Below are 20,689 nucleotides of genomic sequence, written 5' to 3'. Positions count from 1 at the left end.
TGAAAACAATTTTCAACCGTCCACCACGTTTTGGCAATATTCTCTCATCATCACTGTTGAATGCATCACAAAAACTATTATACTACTAATGCTTACATTACAGTGTGAAATATCCACATTATATAATACCACTAACCTACTTAAAGACACTCAATTTCAAAAATAACTTATATAACCGAAATATTTTGAGCAATAATACTTACATAGAAATGATGAAATGATGAAATTTTATCTGTGTTCAGTAGATAGAGACAGAGACGGTATCAATGATATTGTTCTATTCGCTTCTGTTTTGCTCCAGAAAACGATGTCAGCTAGGTCTATCAGCAAACATATGGTTTAGCTATGTTCAGAAGTCCTCAATAATAATAGTATTTTCCAAGAAATTACGAAATATCCTTGAACACGTTTCGTTAGGTGCATCGTATTTGTCTGCTAACAGAGTGATTGCGTAAGTGAATGCTATGCTAAGAATATTTTCTGTTACGCTGACCTATAAAACGCTATTCCAAAAGCAGAATTAGACATGTTATACATCGTTAGAAAGCTTATACTCTCGCCTACCGAATAAATGAATTGTAAATCAAGTCAGACTGTACTAAAAAGGACGACGACGCCGTAAACAACAGGTGTGGTGTTACGCACAGCTATTTTGGAAGATACCCAGGCGTCACAGATGCGCCTATATTTCCCAAACGGATTGTCCAAGACAATATATGACCACGCAGTCTCAAAAGGGACATCTCTACACGTAAAACCAACAGTAAGGTTTTATATTTATTCAATATTTAGTCCCAGATATTGACTGTAGAATGACATGGTATCATTTTTAAAAACTTTTTCTCGTTTATTTCGTTATTGAGTGAGCAGCGTTTTCACTGCTGTATAGGCATATCTTAGGGCTATTGTCGGGTTTATCTTGCTGCTATGACGGAATACGATTTTTTAGTGGTGAAAGAATATTTTTATTAATGCCAGGATAGACAATATTGTCCATTATGTCAAGGGTGGGGGGTGTTTTTTAGATGAGACTGCAGGGAGGGGGTGCGTGTTAAATGAACGACCGGAGCGACAATGGTGGGGCTGCGAAACTCCGTTTTCGGCATAGTTGTCATGTATCGTCTACTAATGAAACTGAAACAACGCGTTTCTGTTTTCATCTCACACGTTGGTTGCAGTAGCACCGAATGTTTGACTTTAGTAATCTAGGCACGCGGGCGTGCCCACCACTAGGGGCAATGCGCTAAGAGGTTAAGGTATGTGTTATTTACATGCACATACATATAATGCTTTCGTCAGTCCATCGCATGGATAATGGTCAACCAGGTTCCCGTCTGACTCAGCAGTGCTTGTGAGTGCTTTTATGAAATGAAAACAGACACCGTCCTGGTAATAGAGGGTATGCATTGACGTCACTTTCCCACCGGAATATGCCGAAAGCTGCCGAAAGCAGACTACCGAAAGCTAAAGAAATGAGAAGCAAATGGATCGCTGCAATTCACAGAAACAACTGGAATCCAGGCACCGAAACATGGATTTGCGGTTGTTATTTTGTGTCAGGTATGTTGACACAAAATAAGAACCGCGTTTCGGTGCCTGGATTCCAGTTGTTTCTGTGAATTGCAGCGACCCATTTGCTTCTTTCATAATAATAATATAATTTGTAATGGAGGGGATACTGTATGTTATACAGATAGGCACACTGAGCTGTTATAAGTTGGTATAGGGAGGTTTATCCCAAGTGTATCCCTTACGTCCAAGTCTTTTTTGGGCTTTGTGTTTTGTTGCTGCTGCATTGTTTCTGGCTTCCCTTCAGACGTTCATAATGATGTTACAGTCCTGTCGCAGAAATTCAGATCCAAAGATGCGCCAGTGAGGCAATGCACGCATTTGCCAACCAGGCCAATGGATGCCTGTTGTGAGGACACTGGGACCGTCGCGGAGCAGCAATATTGGACAGATCCAGGACTATATACTTATGATGTGCATCTTTCTAAGTTAGTCTTGGTCTTGGGTCTTAGTCTTGGTTAGGCTGCTGCCTACAGTCCACGTTGTCTGTTCGCTACAACTTCAGTTTTGAGCCGGGCAGTCCTGTTTTTGACCCAGCTGTCCTCTGTCCGGCGCGGCCTCTGGCCGGACGCATAATTGTCCGGCTTTTGTGAAAGTGATTATGTTTAAAACTAGAATTACAGTGTCAACGTGTTATTCCAACATTTTATTGGCTTAGATTTACATCAAATAAAACCTCACGTTTCATACGTTACGTTACGTACGTTGCTGCGTGCATCACGCACCGCGGCATTTTTGTTTTTTTTTGTCAGAGGCTCGGGTCGCTCGCGTGGTGCCGGTGCATGTGAGGTCGGATGAAACTGACACCAGCTAACCAACTAGCTAGCAACGAAGATTTGCCGAAAGATGCCGAAAATAAAAATGTCTTTTAGCGAAGAATGGAGCAAGGAAATGGATTTCATAAAGAGAAGTAGAATTGACGAATTTCATGCATTTTGCAGTGTGTGAAAGGGAAAGGCACCATAGAACGTCATGCTTTGACCAACAAGCATTAACTCAATCTGAGGACTGCAGGTACATCTTCCCTCTCATCTTTTTTCCTTCCTACCGGATCTCCGATTGAGAACAAACGACAGCAGCAAAGCTCTGCAAAGTCTATCACACTGTCAAACACCATCAGCCTTACAGGAGTGTAGACTGTGGCATTAAAGTGGATAGGGAAATTTACAACGATTCAACAATAGCTAAACGCATCACATGGGGAAAAACAAAGGCTAAAGTGAAAATGTACTGGCACCGTTCTCTCTCGAGACCCACAGTGACTACATAAAGGACAATGAGCTTCCTTTCTCTCTAGTCACTGATGCTTTTAACAAAGGCTCAACAAAGTGCTTTCCCATCTTGCTGAGATATTTCCATTTTGAGAAAGGTGTGCAGCGTGTCCTTCTGGATTTTTATAGTGATAGTCAGGAAAAATCAGCGGCTATCACCAATCAGCTTTTAACCAAGTTAGAAGGATCTGGGCTGGACTTGAATAAAGTCTCAGCATACACTGCAGACAACGCAAGTGTAAACTATGGAAAGCACAGCAGTGTCCACCAAAAATTAAAGCTTGCCCAGGATGATATGCTTGCTGCTAACTGCTTAGCCCATATTCTACACAACAAAATATGCAGCTGGATATCTTAATGTTGATGTAGAGAATGTTGTACTCAAAGTATACAGTCACTTCAGTATATCTGCCAGCAGAACAGCACAGCTCAAAGAGTTTTGTGCATTTTGGAAGTCAGTGATTGCAACCTTCTGCGGCATGTTGTCACCAGATGGTTATCTCTGCTGCCATCTGTTGACCGAATATTGAAGTACTGGGCACCCCTCAGAAGCTACTTCAGAAGTCTTGGCCAGGAAGATTGCAACAAAGTGGTGTGGATGTACATTAGTGATAAAGGAGATTCTGGGAAAACCCTTCACATGGTGAAATTTTGACATTTTTAGCTGGTCACAAATCTAGAAACACGAGACTTATCCCTATTTAAATGTTTTTGAATTGTTGAATTATCTCAATCAGAGCCAAAGTTATGATGTTTTAAAGCCTTCTTGCGCCGTGAAGTAGAAATGGAGAAAAACTGCCTCAAAGATTCCATTCAGTTCCACAGAATTCTATTTCTAGCTACAAAAGAAAAAACACCAACACTCAGCTTTGTTTTTGTTAAATGACTGTCATTGTATTTATTATGTGAGACAACACAAAAGTATTCTTTGAAGTGATATAATAATAATAATAATAATAATAATAATAATACTTCTACTACTACTAATAATAATAATAATAATAATCCATGTAACGTGCTTATGCTAAATTTTGAGGAGGCAGCACTAAAATCACTTGAGAAGTACTAAAGAAAAAAACAAAAACACCTTGGTGTATATCAATAACTGAACATCACCAGTATTATTTCAATGAAATATAGAAATAGATTTTAACAGTAGAAGTACATGTAACAAGCATCAACAAACAAAATTGTGTTTTACAAATTATTGTCATTGTATTAGGGTTAATTATGTGTGACTATCATAAAAGTATTCTTTGAATTAAATTTTACAATTTGACATGTCAATCACCTTCTGAATAGTATTATACAAATATATTTTAACAAGGTGATGAAAATGTACATTTAAAAGCACAAAAAAAAAAAACATCAACAAACACGTTTTTCCTCGAGTCATTTGCTGCAGCCCTTCACTGTACACCTACACACACACTGCACTGTAAACCTACTCCTCCCCATTGAACACTGCAATTCTCCTAGGCTTGGGGACTGTTGGACACGGACAGGTGGTGTCTTTATAGGTATCAGCAGTAAATGGCCTTATTTCTTCATAGAGGTACCACTGCCGCTTCGCATCGAGTCCTTTCGGTAGGATCTGGTCTGGCATTTTGCTTGGCAGGGGCACTCCTCCTCTCAGAAGATCTTGCTGGGTTGCACCACTGTCACAGAACTTTTTAATTTCAATTATGCCTGACCCCTCACGAAAGTGAAAGTGGTGGTTTTTCTTTATTCCTCCAACTTTCCTGAAGTATGTGCTGAGGAAGCTCGTCCAGTCATATGTTGGCACAATGACCTCTCCATTTTCCTTGCCGCAGACTTGAGCAATGTTGACATGGGAGGATTCCTCGACCACCTTGACAATGTCATGTAGACAGTCTACCCTTGTCCTTCTGAACAAGCGTTTCACAAGAGCAAAGCACCAGTCACAACTAAACTTTGTGTGTCCAGTTAGCAGGAAGGAGAAGGTGATGTTCTTGTGACGCCCTGTTAGCACCCTCCACATCAAGTACCACATCATTGTGGAGTTTTTGTTTTGTCCACTCCAGTTATCTGCATGTAAATGGACATCTTCTTCACCCATGCCATAGTGCTCGAAGAAGTAGTGAAGGAGTGACACTAACACAGTTGGCACCTTTCCCTGACTGGCAGCTCTCTTCAAGTAAAAAATGTACCTGCTTTGGGACAGCCTCACATGCCACCCCAAAGAGACCACATTTCTGGGGGCACTTGAAGTACACTGGACCAGGCTGCAAGGGGTCTGATGGGAAATGGACCTGCTGCGCAAAATCAAAACTGTAATGCATCTTCCCAGGGAAGCTGCAGGCAGGATGGGGTCCTATTTCTGCACCAAAGGGAATCTCCTCCTTTGTTGTTTTACAGATTTGTTGGTAGAGGGATCTCTCCATTGCGACTTCAGCCAAGTGCTCTTCAATATCACGGACGGCTGCACTTTTCTCAGCCTCTGGATGATTGGCAGCATGTTTAAGTTTAGCAACACCTGACTGACAGTACCAGCACAGGTCAGTGGCAGGGCGCATGGTCGACACAAAGGGTACTAACTGCTGCCATATTCGCCGAAAGGTTCTCAGGGTTACCATTCGCATGCCAGCATTCTCCACTGCTGTGCAGTACTGCTCAGAGACCTTCCTCTTGCTGCAGTTGGTTGGCAGCAGTTTTACATCTGCCTTCCAATGCCTTGGTGTGCGGCCTGGAAGAATGATCGCATTCGCCTCTGCATAGTTGAGGATGAAATCCACAATGGCTCTTGTGTTTTGCAATTTTAATGCATTTGCAGGAAGCCTCTTATTCAGCTTGTGGACCCTTGCTTCCACCCCAGCAGCCTTGTAATGCTTCATTAATGCATTAACTTTGTCCTGCCCAACCCCATGGAGATATTTGAAAACATCACGGCAGATCCTATGCCCATGTGTTACGTCCCTCCGCCTCAGGTGGGGGCGCTGGCCGTTTGGACACGCGTGTGTCTTGTCAACATTAATTGTGAGCACCTGTGGCGGTGCCCTTTTAAGAAGCCTGGAGTCGGCTTCTCAGGAGATGGGAGTTTTTTCTCCTCACCTCTCGACCACGGCCGGGTCTTGATTTTATCTGGTGTTTTGCCGCTATTTTAGTATTCCTTATATGTATTTAAATAAAGTTATTGGTTATTTTGGGAAACCTTGATGTCGGCATCGCTTATGTTTGCGGGGGCTTGAGAGCAACCGTAACATAAATGGGGGCTCGTCCGGGATTTTACCCTTTAGAGTTTACATTTTCTGTTCTTAGCCCGGTTAGCTTAGCCGCCGGGCGGGTCCAAGGGACTTGTCACTTTATTGTTTTGCCTTTTTTGTTTTTGGTGGTTAATATGAGTGGGGGTACGCTTCGGGGCACTGAGGTCGACTAGTTAAGTGGTCTGCTGACAGTGCTCACGAGTTCAGCGTTCAAAGTCGCCCCGAGCGCAGAAAACCACCGAAGACTAGTTTATTGAGTTAGAGTTTTTTTCTGTTTGGTTAGGTAGGATCGGGAAAGCCTACAATAGTTAAGAGTTAAATGATAGCGCCACTAATTGGTTTAATCACTCTGGATTTGTATCAGCTGTGTCGTCCAGCTGGGCCGATTGGGCTGGGAAAATGAGAGACTCGTTTAACTGGTATGGTTTTTTTTGATAGCCCTGTTCAGTTCGCTAACTGAGTAGCACGGTGTTTTGGCTTACAGCGTTCTGCCAGGTTAGACTGGTTTAGCACAGACGGTCTTTCGATTTCCTACCTTCTCGTTTATGGCTTTCTCGTTTCTTATTGTGGAGTATACTATCGTGCATTTGTCGTTTTCCGAATATTAAGTCTCGTACCTCGTCCGTTTCGTGTTAGCCTGGTAGTGCTTCTGCTTCGGTCCTAGACTCCTTATATTGCGGAACCGTCCGATAAACTGCTCAAGCCTCGAGATGTAACGTTGAGTTTGCTCCAGTGTCTGTGTACTTGCACATGGTATTATAGAATAATAGTCCCTTGCTTTTACTGAACATCCTTTCACTACCAGTATTTAATTGAATTGCCATCTATGCTATGGCTGAGTTTGGATTCGAGTATTTACTATTTGGATTCAGTCAGCTAGATGCCTCTGGATGTACATCAGTTGTATGGCTGGCAAGTGAAAAAGTTCCTGCGGCGCCGAACGCATGCGGCGCGCGTAGAGTTCCTACGGCGTCGCACGCGTGCGGCGCGCGTAGAGTTCCTGCGGCGTCGCATGCGTGCGGCGCGCGTAGAGTACCTGCGGCATCGCCTGTGTGCGGCGCGCGTAGAGTATTTTTAATGAACATCCTTTCACTAATAGTCTTTAATTGTATGGCTGGCGAGTGAAAAAGTTCCTGCGGCGTCGCACGCGTGCGGCGCGCGTAGAGTTCCTGCGGCGTCGCATGCGTGCGGCGCGCGCAGAGTTCCTGCGGCGTCGCTTGCGTGCGGCGCGCGTAGAGTTCCTGCGGCGTCGCATGCGTGCGGCGCGCGTAGAGTTCCTGCGGCGTCGCATGCGTGCGGCGCGCGTAGAGTTCCTGTATTGTTTCTCTGTCTGTCTCCCCTTGTTCATTTTTTGTTTTGGGGACTGGTGTCCCCAGCTGGTGGTGGGGGTGTTACGTCCCTCCGCCTCAGGTGGGGGCGCTGGCCGTTTGGACACGCGTGTGTCTTGTTAACGTTAATTGTGAGCACCTGTGGCGATGCCCTTTTAAGAAGCCTGGAGTCGGCTTCTCAGGAGATGGGAGTTTTTTCTCCTCACCTCTCAACCACAGCCGGGTCTTGATTTTATCTGGTGTTTTGCCGCTATTTTAGTATTCCTTATATGTATTTAAATAAAGTTATTGGTTATTTTGGGAAACCTTGATGTCGGCATCGCTTATGTTTGCGGGGGCTTGAGAGCAACCGTAACACCATGACAGTAATAATCAGTACGGTGGGCTAAACGCTGTGTCTGCTCTCTCTTCCTGGACCTTGATGTTGTGTCAGAGAGATGCATTCCACAAGAAAGCTTGGAGAGAATGGCAATGTCAAGCTCTTCACGAGACAGGTTGAGGTACTGCAGACGGACATCAAGGAGCTCCTCTTTGGGGAATCTGGTATGGCAAGGCTTTCCTTCATTGAGCTTGCAGCAGCAATGACAATCTACTACAGAAGGGCCAGCATCACCATGGCCAGGAAAAATTATTTTATCGGCCAGATTTTCGAGAGTTGGATGTGACTCTGTTTTTTAAAAAAAAAAAAAGAAAGAAAAAAAAGTCAGTGTTACTATGTGAAAACGAATGCATTTCGTAGACCGAAGTCTACTACTGAGCCAAGTGGATCTCCTTGTGTCCTTGGTATTGATAATAAAAAATACTACTACTACTACTACTAATAATAATAATAATAGTTAAAGCCGCAAGCGGCGTTGGGACGGGTCCAAGCATTGGCACCATCGCACCCCCTATTGAGCGATTTTAAAATGGCTTTGTCCTCATGATCATATACCTTCACCCAACATATCAACTGAACATCATGATGATTATATAAAAAATGGATGACTTATGGCCAATTTTGTGCTAAGAGACGCTGTCGAATGACTTAGTTGCGTCGCCATGGATGTGTCCTGGCCGCTTCCTGTAAAGGCCTTTACTATGTCGTAACACTTAGATGGGATGTCGTAACACATATATGGCCCGGCGTGTTTGTACAGTTGCAGCGGTTCCATGCCGCAACTAAAAAAGGTGTCACACTAGTGTTGTCACGATACCAAAATTTTGACTTTGATACCAATACCAGGTTTAGTATCACGATAATTGATACTGAAACAATACTGATTCAATACTCGGTACCTAACGATACTGAAATTACCTTAATAGATCAGAAACATACTGTCCACAAGGGATGACCTCATTTTCGAATTCACGGTTTATTAAAAACCTGGTTCATTAACAACCTTTAAGCCTGTTCAACATAACAATAAGCATAGGACTATAGTGTTACAACACTAAACCATAGAAAACTATATTAAATATATTTCAAAAATTAAACAATTGTAAAGTAGATTATCTGTAAACAGGTCTTTCACTTCAAAATATATCTAAAAACAGCATATTTCAATAACAATACAGCATTTTCCTATAATAAAATATTTACAAATTAGAACAGCTATTGCTACTGAAGTGAACTGAGTCTAAGCTTGCGCTGTATCAACCACGAAAAAATGCACAAGCACAGGTCACCTCACTTGCAACCTTAGTTGCTACAAACATCTAGCGAAGATTCTGACAAATTACACTTTTCATCCTCTCAATCGGTAATGCAGGAGACACATGTCCCAGACTTTTACATTTGACGCAAAACTACTGAACGTCGGAAAATTCTAATACCGTCAGACCGTCCCCCCACTGATAAAAACTAGACCCTACGGTGTCGGATTACTTGCGTCGCCATGGATGTCGCTTGCCGTAAAGAAGTTTACTAGATGTCGTAACCGTTTAGATTTGGAGCCACAGCTCTTCCGCACCCCACCTAATAAAAACAGCCAAATGGCGGGAAAATAATATGGCGGACATAGGTGGTCCCAATAGCAAAGTTGTAGAGCACATTCAGATGCATCGGTCGATGAAGTTTTGTGTCGATCGGACTTATGGTGTGGGAGTTATGGCCTTTTACGCATAACCCTTTGTTATAGCGCCACCATCTGGCCGACATAGGTGATTTTTAGTGCCTGAGTAGGGGGGCCATAGGAACGCACCTACCAAATTTGGTTGCTGTAGGGCTTATGGTTGCTGAGCCTCAGACACTTTTAGCGGAGAAAAATAATAAGAATAATAATAATAATAATAATCCTAACAAATACAATAGGGTTCCACCAGCTTCGCTGCTTGGACCCCTAATAAAATAGGACATGAATGGTATTTGTGCTTCCCTTAAATAAAGATGAATTTCAATTTAACAAATCCATTCCCTTTGCTTTACTTCATTTTAAACTTGCGATGGACCATGTGATGGCGATGGTGGTGGTGTAAAGCAGTTGTAAACCATAGAGGTGGTGTAAACACATACACGAGGGGCCGTGAGGGGCCGTGTTGGTTACCCATGCAGCATGACCCGCAGAAGTGTCATGCTGGTGGCCACCCTATCTTAAAGACATATTCTACAATGTGTTAAATTGCTAATAGTAGCCTTCATGTTACTTCTTAGTTATAGAAAGTGTATATTGCAGCGATAGTCAATGATACCCCAATTTCTCCATGCGACAGAAAACGGTGTTCCCCGGTAGAAGTGCAGCTTCTTCGGGACAGATGTTAGTTCTAGTGTCCAGATGGATTCTAGTATTATTTCATATAAATAGTAATTGGGTCATTGTCTGGGATATTTAGATAGTTTCACTAACCAGATGGAGTAACCTTAGTCAGGGCTCCCTGGGATAGATTTTGGTTTCGGTACCCGGATAAACATATCTTCCAGGTTAAAGTCGCTTATTCATGGCGTGAAAACATTATTTGCAAGATTCCCGGATGAGTAGCACCTTTACCTGCTAGGATAGAAGGTCTTAGTGTCTGAGAACAATTGATGAATGCCTGGCAGCAGCGGATAGTCTTGCTCTCCAGGGATACACGTCTTGCCACCCACTATTTCAGCACGCCCTAGTCAGTACACGTATACGCAAACCCGTATTCGCACAAACATCCACATTACAAATTCACGGAGTCAGATAAACTTGGTTTCCTCCTCGCAAACATATCTAAATAAACTTGTTTTCCTCCCTGTGACCATGGCTTAATCCTTATTGTTTGGTGACCGTGACATGACACCCCTGGCAGGACATGTCTGGTCTTCGTAATCTCTTGGTCTGTTGGTCCCTGTCACTAATTTTTTATCGTTACAGTTTGGTGACCCTGACGTGATCAGCAGGATACCAATTTTCCCTTACACCTTCACAGCATTCATTGCAATTCTGGTTATAATACAGCCATAAGGAGGTAAAGCTGAAAATGATCATTCTCAGAAGACATTGGTGGTGTCTATTTAAGACCCATTACCAGCTTGTTGCAATTCAGAGGTTGCAAAAATGTTTGGAATGAAAAACAGCATACAGTGGGTTCACATGGGATCTCGTTGAGGAACCGCTAATGTAAAAGATTCCATCAGTGGGAACACTGGATATCCAGACCAGGAAGTTTAACACTGCTGATGAATTACTCGAAAATGCTAACTGTGAATTTAAAGAGAGACCCATTCTTCACCTCTTTGAGTAGAGAAGCTAAAGAATTCATGAAATGAACTTACCCTACTGCACAAGCACATGAGATCCCAGAGAGCACTAACCATGCCCACTTGTGTGGAGAGCTGAGAAGGCAAAAGAGGGAAAGGCAGAGGTCGGTTATTACTTCAGACCACTACAGAGCATATATAAATGCATGTGGGCAATAAGTATGGTGTGAATTACATGTACAGTACCCTCCAAAATCAATCACACTCTTGATGAAGACAAACACAGAAAGTCATATCAAATAAACAACATGGCTAATGAGCAATATTGTATGCTCAAAATATTGGGAAATGATACCCTTTTATATGAATGCAGGTGCCGAAAAGAAAAATATTTTGTTTCATAAGTCATATTATTTCCTAAAAAAGCAAATCTTCAGTAACATGATGCATTTCTGTGTACTTCATTTTTCGTCCATCTCCATGAAGAAAAACAAAGAACTCTCAGAAAAAAACAAGTTATTCACCGTCACAAGTTAGGAGACTTTATTTGTTTATTAAAAACAAATGAAGCACAAAATATTCCTCACTCTATTAAGTCAGTACCTAAATAATTTAAAACCACTGTAATAATCAATTAAATTCAATACAATTATATTTATATTGTGCATTTTACAGAGACACCGTCACAAAGACAGTTTATCGAGAAAACAGAAAAAGGAAAATGGGGCAAACACCAGGCCTAAACCACCAAAAAGCATGTAAGTGAGGTTAAAAAAATGAGACGAAATTTCAAAAAACCTGGCTAAAGAGTGGAAGCCCATGTTCTTCAGGCTGGCACAGTGTAATCGTAAACATAGGCTGAATGGGAACAGAAATACACTTGCTCTATTCCATTCAATAAAATACAACCAAGGCCAAAAATTTACATACAACTAGGCTAGTGAGTCAATTTTTCACCACTCCGCACATTTCATGTTACCATACATTTTCTTTTGGCAAGACAATTAGGGCATCTACTTTGTTCACATCAGAGGTAATATTAAAACAATCGATTACAGACAGATTTATTTCAGCTTTAATTCATTACCAGAATTCCAGTGGGTCAAAAGTTTACATACACCAAGTCGACTATCTCTTTAAACAGTCTGGAAGATGCCAGAAATTGATGTAATGACTTTTTAAAAGCTTCCGATTGGCCAATTGTCATAATTAGGAGTTAACTGGGAGTTAATCGGCACCTGTGGCTGTATTTAAAGGATTAGCATGGTGGTTGAATGTGACACTTGCCAGTTGTCTTTAGGCAACAACAAAACAAATGTGCATTTTTTTTTTATTATTCAGTCATTTAAATGTATTTTAAAACTTATTTTTCTAAGCCTAAATTTCCCACTATAAAAGTTCACCCGAACTGTCTGGGCATGGTAATGAGAACTGTCAGTTAGCTATGATTGACAGTCCGTGCCCCGTTACCATAGCTACCTCCATGATACGCGCTCATCTTGGGAGACTGAATTTTCACAAGCTAGCTAACTTAGTATATCAAGTATCGATAGCTAAGGACGTTGACTTATATCCAATAATAATTTTTGCTAGCTAGCTAGCCAAGTTAAGATAAAACCACTATAACTATATATAACTATAATGTCCTTATGAAAGCAAACTAGCTAGCTAACGTTATCGATAATATTACATTATGAAAGCAAACTACATAGTTGGCTAACGTTAGCTAGCTAGCTATAAATGAATATAACTAACCATAAATAGTCTAATAGTCCATAAAAGGCACTCTAATTTAAGTGAACCTAACGTTAGTCAAATATTTGCATTGTCTTGCCTGTAAGCCAGTGGCGCAAACTATGGGTCACAAGTTATCCATGGGTCCCCAAATATGATTTAGAATTAGCTATCACAGCAATCTGACTGACAGTAGGGAGGGCAAAACGGAGCTTTAGAATGTCGCCAGCAGTGTATGCGCGTGAGCTCAATACATTTCTCACAGAAAAGATAGTTTGTCGCCTTTTTTAGTTCATTACAGTGGTGATAAAAGTGACAAGAATTAAGTGGTACTGTGCTGTTAGCCTTTACTGATCGCTGTACAAGGTTAATGTGAAGTAGCTAGCACAATCGGACAGCACTAACCCATAAAAATGTACTTTGAATGATATTTGCTCAATCGAACGGTAAATGTGAAAAACATTTGATTATAGTCAGCGGCACCAAAATTTTCTTTCATACTCTCAATAAACAGCAAAAGTCCCAGTAGAAGATTGAATTAAACCTTTTAAAGTTACATATTTTCTGAAACGTTATTGATTCCGCTTGGCCACAGTGAGTGAAACTAGGTGACCTGAGCGTATAGTTGCTATGTAAATGACGTCAGATGGACTCAGCCTTGTTGTTCGCTACCTAAACTTCACAGCACACTTGTAGCAGGAGGACGGTGTGTCCAGTCAGATTTCTTTACGGGGCATGGAAAGGGGAGTGGTTACTGTATGTGTGACATACCAAGTTGAGAACATTCTCAACCGGTTGAAAATAGGACGATAAATTTAAAACGCATATTTCTCCAAAAATAAAGAACGGACATATTTAATACTTTACTCATCGTGTTTCTTCAATGCCTCTTGTGCAAATAGCACATAAAAATGAGAGAAAGTGTGAAAACCAACATGTTACTCTTTTAAGGGCCTACCTTTAGAACCACTGCCTTTTTGCACTTGAAACCATGGGAAAATCCAAGCAACTCACCTATGACCTCAGGAAAAAAATTGTGGACCTCCACAAGTCCGGTTCCTCCTTAGGAGCAATTTCCGAACAACTGAAGGTACCACAAGAATCTGTACAAACAATTGTATGCAAATATAAAAATCTTGGGACCACACAGACACTACATTGTTCAGGAAGAAGGCACAAATGAACTCCCAGGGCTGAACGAACTTTGGTCTGAAAGGTTCAACTGAACCCCAAGACAACAACAAAGAAACTGGTGAAGGAGTTGGAGGCATCAGGTACCAAAGTATCTACATCCACCATTAAAAGTATCCTACATCGCTATGGCCTGAAAGGCTGTCACGCAAGGAATAAGCCCCAACTCAAAGACCGGCATAAAAAAAGCCAGAATGAAGTTTGCAGGTGATCGCCAGGACGAAGACCTGGCCTTTTGGCGTGCTCTCTGGTCAGATGAAACAACATTTGAACTGTTCGGCCATAATGATCGGCGCTATGTATCGAAGGAAAAGTGTGACGCCTTTAATCCAAAGAACACCATCCCAACTGTGAAGCATGGGGATGGCAGCATCATGTTGTGGGGGTGTTTTGCTGGAAAAGGGACTGGTGCACTTCAGAAAATAGATGGCATCATGAGGAAGGAGGATTATCTAGAAATACTGAAGCAACACCTCAAGACATCAGCTAGAAAGTTAAAACTTGGTCACAACTGGGTCTTCCAGCAGGACAATGATCTTAAGCATACCTCCAAAGTTGTAACAAAATGGCTTAACCCTCTGGGGTCGAGAGCTCCGCCGGCGGAGCTCGACAAGATGAAATTAACTTTCGTTTCTATTTGGATGATTAACTTCACGTGCTGTTATCATACAGACGCAACAAAAACATTGACAGAAACCTTAGAATCGCAACTTTTCAATGCGCCCATTGGCAAATAATATAAATTGTTTTAAATGTTCCAAATTTGATTAATTAGATCATGTATGCTTCGCTAAACTTTACTCATTACTATGTGAATTTCGCTCAGCAGGAAGTCCGCCCAAATCGCATTCACATGTTAACAACATTATAATTACTCTCCATAGAAGGAGACTAAAGGAGGGGCGATGCGAAATCCATGTGAGAAATGCCAAGTCTGCGAAAGCGGGATAGAATGTCACAGAGTGTCGCCTAATTCACTTCTTTTGAGGTGAACATTTCGTTTAATTTTGGAAAATGGTCCGTCGGGAAGCCGACACTGATGAAGAGCGGTGTCATTTCGAACAGCGAACTGATCCAGCTGACGATCAACTTCATGCGTAAGTATATTTTTTATGATCATATTGGTAAATATGTGTACTGTATTGCAACGTATCTGTGTGTTTGTAGGAATATTCAGCAATGTGCGCGTTTGTAAATTCCCACACTACGAACAATTCGAACTATTGCATCTCAAAATTATAGGCTAGGCTCTCTGCGTCTGGTTGTGTTAGAAGTATCAGGTAGACTGTATGTTTTTCGATCATATTCGTAATAAATAGCTCATGCCTGGCGTGTAGTGACGTGGCTAGGATTCTAAAACTGATGTCCTTGCACAATCGATATTAGCATACTCTAAGTAAGTTCGGGAAATAGCAATAAAATAACCACTTAGCTAAACAGACCTAGCCTAGTTCAGATTGAGGCATTGTTATTGATGAGTTGCGTGTAGGTTAGTTGGAATATCAGTGTTTATTTAGTTAAGCTAATGTTTTTTCATTGATAGCTTGCATTATTTGTAAATGTGTGCTGTATTACATTTTCTGTGTGTTTGTAGGAATATTCACTAATATGCGCGCTTGTAAATTCCCACACTACGAATGATTCTAACCATTGCTTCTCAAAATTATAGGCTACCTCTCTGCGTCTGGTTGTGTTTGTTTGGTTCTTTGTTTGTATATGATGTCACATTTCATAAATTTTGTTTTCATTAGTTAGTGGTTTGTCCCACATTTAATTTTCACCTGTTGAAGGAAATGTGCTATATAAATAAAGTTTGATTTGATTTCACATTTCCTAACAATTTTGTTTTTATTATATTTGCAGAGATGTTGATCTGGAAACACGGCCTAGTTCACCACTAGCTAAGAGGCCAGGCAGACGTTGCAAGAGTACACCAGTCTCATCTCATCTTCCATGCAGTTTACTTCAATAAATGTTCTAAAATCAAAAGTTGTCTTTGTTTCTGTCTTCTAAATGGCTCACTGAGTCTTTGTCTTAGTGGTGGGGAGGCATGCAGCCAGGTGTGAATAGCCTACTTAGCTGGCAGGTATTCCTACCCAATGCATATTCATTACAGAAAGGCCATTTGCCCTCCCATTCTCACCTGGTGTTGAAAAATATTAGTCACAACACTAACTTTTAGCAATTTATTTTATATTTCTCATTGGATTTGCTAAAATATTTTGTCATCTTTTGATACCCAAGACCTTGAAGAACACATTTCAGTGACCAAAAGTCTTATTCACAATTGTTTAGTGTTTTATTACAACATTCCTGTGCATGTTCAAAACTACTGTTTACAGTTTGTGTGTTTTTAGAGCAGTTTACAATCCACACATTATTATGACCTACTTACTGCTGCCATATTGTTGTAGCTGAGTTTGTGCTGAAAACAAAGATATGAAACACTTTGGAATCACTGTATATAAAGTTGATGAAATTTACACAAATGTCAGAGCATCACACAATCACCACCTCATTTTACCCTTAGACCCCAGAGAGTTAAAGACAACAAAATGAAAGTATTGGAGTGGCCATCACAAAGCCCTGACCTGAATCCAAAAAAAGAAAGTTTGTGGACTGGAATGAGAAAGCATGTCCGAGCAAGGACGCCCACAAACCTGACTGAGTTACACCAGTTCTGTCAGGAGGAATGGGGAAGAAAAGTATTGTGAGAAGCTTGTGGAAGTGTTTGATTGAAGTTAAGCAATTAAAAGGCAATGCCACCAAATACTAACAAAGTGTATGTAAACTTTTGACCCACTGAAAATCAGATATTTGTCTCTTAGCTATTATTTTGAAATGACCACTTACGGAAATAAAGTAGATACCCTAATTGACTTAACACAGGAAATGTATGGTAACATGAAATGTGTGGAGTTGTGAAAAATTGAGTTTGAATGTCTTTAACATAGGTGTATGTAAACTTTTGGCCTTAACTGTATACGGTCCAAGTGAAGAAATGTATTGTAATATACTGTTCAGGCAAGGTAATGCATCTAGGCCTCCAGAGTCCTTGCAGCCGGGTTGTAATATGGAAACATTAGGAGTGTAAATGCTACACATATTCATACGAAACCAACTGGTATGGGAATTTGGTATGTGACACAAGAGTTCCGGTTTGGTACGCACTGCAAATAGAACAAATACAAACTTGCTCTGACCCATGTGTGGAAGTTAGTTTTATCTTTATTTGTTGAACTTAAATTCACTGAGTTGAACCGAGTTCTCATAATGACTTTGCTTCCGCCTACCAGTTCAATGGATTCCTATGGGAACTGCACAATGGCACATTAAGTAAATTTGTGGAGGCTGCAATCTTTGACTATTGTCGCTTTTTGTAACCAGATAATGTGCACTGGGTACCCAAATGTGAAGGATCATGGTAAATGCAGAGCAATGACATGAACCATGGGCACATTCTGGGAATTGAGAACCAGCGAAACTGTGGACTCGGCATCCCTCTATTTCAGATTCCAGTGCCATTCTGCTATAACAACGCTTTATTGGATACAACGCTTCCATTTGTGTATGTATGTGCTTATTCCCATAGAATTTGGATAGGACATTCTTTCCCGTTATTAGCCTGCTAGCTAAAGAAGTTATTATAGCTAAGTAGTAAGCTAAAGCTACTTAACTGTAGAAAGGCCTGTAATACAAGCTAAGCACTTAAAGATGAAGCCAATGTCATTGGCCAGTCATTGACAAACATTAAAAGTGGAATGGGTATTACTGAAGATCTCAGTGACTTTCAACATAGTACTGTCATATAATGCCACCTTTCCAATAAGTCAGTTTGTCAAATGTGTTCCCTGCTAGAGCTGCCACAGTCAACTGTAAGTGATGTTAATGTGAAGTGGAGACGTATAGGATGCAATAAAAGCGAAGCCGCAAATTGATAGGCCTCACAAGCTCACAGAATGGGACCGCTGAGTGCTGAATCGTGTGGCGCAGAAAAATCATCAGTCCTCAGCTGCAACACTCACTACAGAGTTCCAAACTACCTCTGGAAACAATGCCAGCACAAGAACTGTTTGTCAAGAGCTAATGAAATGGGTTTCCATGGCCAAGCAGCAGTACTGCTGCTTGGCCATGGAAATGCAGTCTCATCTGCAACTACACTCCCCACCCATGACATAATGGACAATATTGTCTATCTGGGCATTCATAAAAATATTCTTTCACCACTCAAAAATCGTATTCCGTCATAGCAACAAGATAAACCCGACAATAACCCTAAGATATGCCAATACAGCAGTGAAAACGCTGCTCACTGAATAACGAAATAAACGAGAAAAAGTTTTTAAAAATGATACCATGTCATTCTACAGTCAATATCTGGGACTAAATATTGAATAAATATACAACCTGTATTTTACCCGTAGAGATGTCCCTTTTGAGACTGAGTGGTCATATTTTGTCTTGGACAATCCGGTTGTGAAATATATGCGCATTTGTGAAGCCTGGGTACCTTCAAAAATAGCTATGCATAAATCCACATGTGTTGTTTACGGTGTTGTCGCCCTTTTTAGTACAGTCTGGCTTGACTGACAATTCATTTATTCAGTAGGTGAGAGTATAAGCTTTCTAACGATGTATAACGATGTATAACAACGTCTAATTTTGCTTCTGGAATAGCGTTTTATAGGTGAGCGTAACCAAAACTTTTCTTATCACCGCATTCACTTACGTATTCACTCTGTGATAGCAGTAAAAGATGCTGCACCTAACGAAACACTGTCAACAATTTTTCGTAATTTCTTGGAAAATACTAGTATTATTGAGGAGTTCTGGGCATAGCTAAGCCATATTTTTGCTGATAGACCTATCTGACATCGTTTTCTGGAGCAAAACAGAAGCGGATAGAACTGTGTCACTGATTTACGGTCTCTATCTACTGAACACAGATAAAATCTCATCATTGCTATGTAAGTATTACTGCTCAAAATATTTCGGTTATATATGTTATTTTTGAAATTGAGTGTCTTTAAATAGGTTAGTGGTATTATATAATGTGGATATTTCACACTGTAATGTAAGCTTTAGTGTAACAGTTTTTGTGATGCACGCAACAGTGATGACGAAGGTGTTGGAACTTTGCCAAATTGTGGTGGACGGTTGAAAATTGTTTTCATATCGTCACATCCCCATACAAGGAAACATACGAGAGTAAAGAGTATAGAAATACATACAAGAGGTAATTATTACATATTTAGGTACTGTACAGCATTGTGTGACAATATTTTTGCATTATTTTTAAATCTGATATCAATTATTCATCTTAAACCTTCATAAGGGGCTCATTTATATGCTTAAACAATGGACAAAGAGCATTATATTCCTTTTTGGAGAGATTTTGGATATGTTTCTGGACCCCTAGCTATTTTAGACCACTGTACTGAGAGAAACCTTGTAATTACCACTTGAAAATGATGCAACAGTGAGTTCCTTGAGTAAAAACAGTTGATTTATACAGTTGATTTAAAACAGTTGATTTAAAAACAAAATTTAAAAAGGAGTCAGACACAGTCTCAATATTTAAATCTAGATTAAAAACGCACCTCTATGCTCAGGCTTACAATCAGTTGTAGTCTGGAGACAGGGTGCGAGAAGCCTGTAGTCATAGAGCTTTGTAGGTGGCAATCCTTTCCTTACTGTCACCTGTCAATCAGCTGTGACCCAACTTTACATGGGCTGGCTCTTGATAGGTGGGTATGGTTGTCTACCCCTCATGACTGCATGGGCTCTCCATCCCTGTCCTAGTAGATATGCAGCCATATTCTACTCCTGGCGGGGTCCCCCCAATACATTTCACTGGCACTTTACCCACTGTCTGCTATATTGCAAATTCCCTAATTGCCGTTTCCACCCTCTTCCCCACGCTGCCGGCGGGGCTCTTGCCCCAACCCTCGAGAGTGCTTCGAGAGTCGTCTGGTCTCCCCCACCTCTGCGGTCCAGCCCCTCCTTCGTCATTGCCTCCACCCTGCCCACATCTGCCGCCACCTGCTGTTCCCCATCACCGCCACCCGGCCCCACCCATCATCTGAGCCACATCACATATCATATCTTGTGCATAAACTGGCTGACATGCTGGTCACCAGACGGCACCCTGAGCCGACCAGAGGAGGATGGGTTTCCCCCTTGAGCCTGGTTCCTTCCAAGGTTTCTCCCCATCTGCCACAGGGAGTTTTTCCTTGCCACTGTTGCCTTAGGCTTGCTCCTGTGGGGGTTTAGGCTAGGGTTGTCTGTAAAGCGTATTGTGACAACTGTTGTAAAATACGCTATATAAATAAAATTTGATTGATTGATTTGTAGTGAAATACATGCATTTGTTGTGATTTACAGCAACGCATAATTTAGACATTTTGGGTAGATTTGGAGACGCTGGGTACACTGCTTAGTTTTTGCTTCATAGATCTTTAGTAATTCTACATATCCACCCTTAGATTTTATGAACTTGTGGTCAAAAAGTTTTTGATCCAGGACATGTATACTTTAACCTGCTGTATATATGCAATCTCCCAGTATTTCATTGCAAAAAAAGAGCAAATTAATTTTTGATTTTTTGCCTAGACAATTACATTTGTGGCACTTTATTTCTTCCAAAATTATCAATATAAAGTAATTTAAGCTACTATTGTAACTGGTACAAATGTCTTGCTTCATTTAAGCCAGTCTTCAAGTCTC

General features: G+C 41.0%; 1 protein-coding gene across 3 annotated transcripts in view; it reads right to left on the bottom strand.

Moving 5' to 3' along the window:
- Nucleotides 1-20,689, bottom strand: part of pomt1 (protein-O-mannosyltransferase 1) — a 241,570-nt gene that overhangs the window by 184,741 nt on the left and 36,140 nt on the right. For 2 of the 3 annotated variants that reach the window (XM_035436345.1, XM_035436348.1), the window contains exon 7: nt 11,114-11,173. The exons of the other annotated variant lie outside the window; for it this stretch is intronic. In XM_035436345.1, coding sequence (XP_035292236.1) covers nt 11,114-11,173 — 60 coding nt within the window. The remainder of the gene's footprint in view (nt 1-11,113; nt 11,174-20,689) is intronic. 3 annotated transcript variants of the gene reach the window in all.

This window comes from Anguilla anguilla, chromosome 10, assembly GCF_013347855.1.
Source record: "Anguilla anguilla isolate fAngAng1 chromosome 10, fAngAng1.pri, whole genome shotgun sequence".
NCBI lineage: Eukaryota > Metazoa > Chordata > Actinopteri > Anguilliformes > Anguillidae > Anguilla > Anguilla anguilla.
The sequence above is the reverse complement of the archived record's forward strand: the minus strand, read 5'-3'. Positions and strand labels throughout refer to the sequence as shown.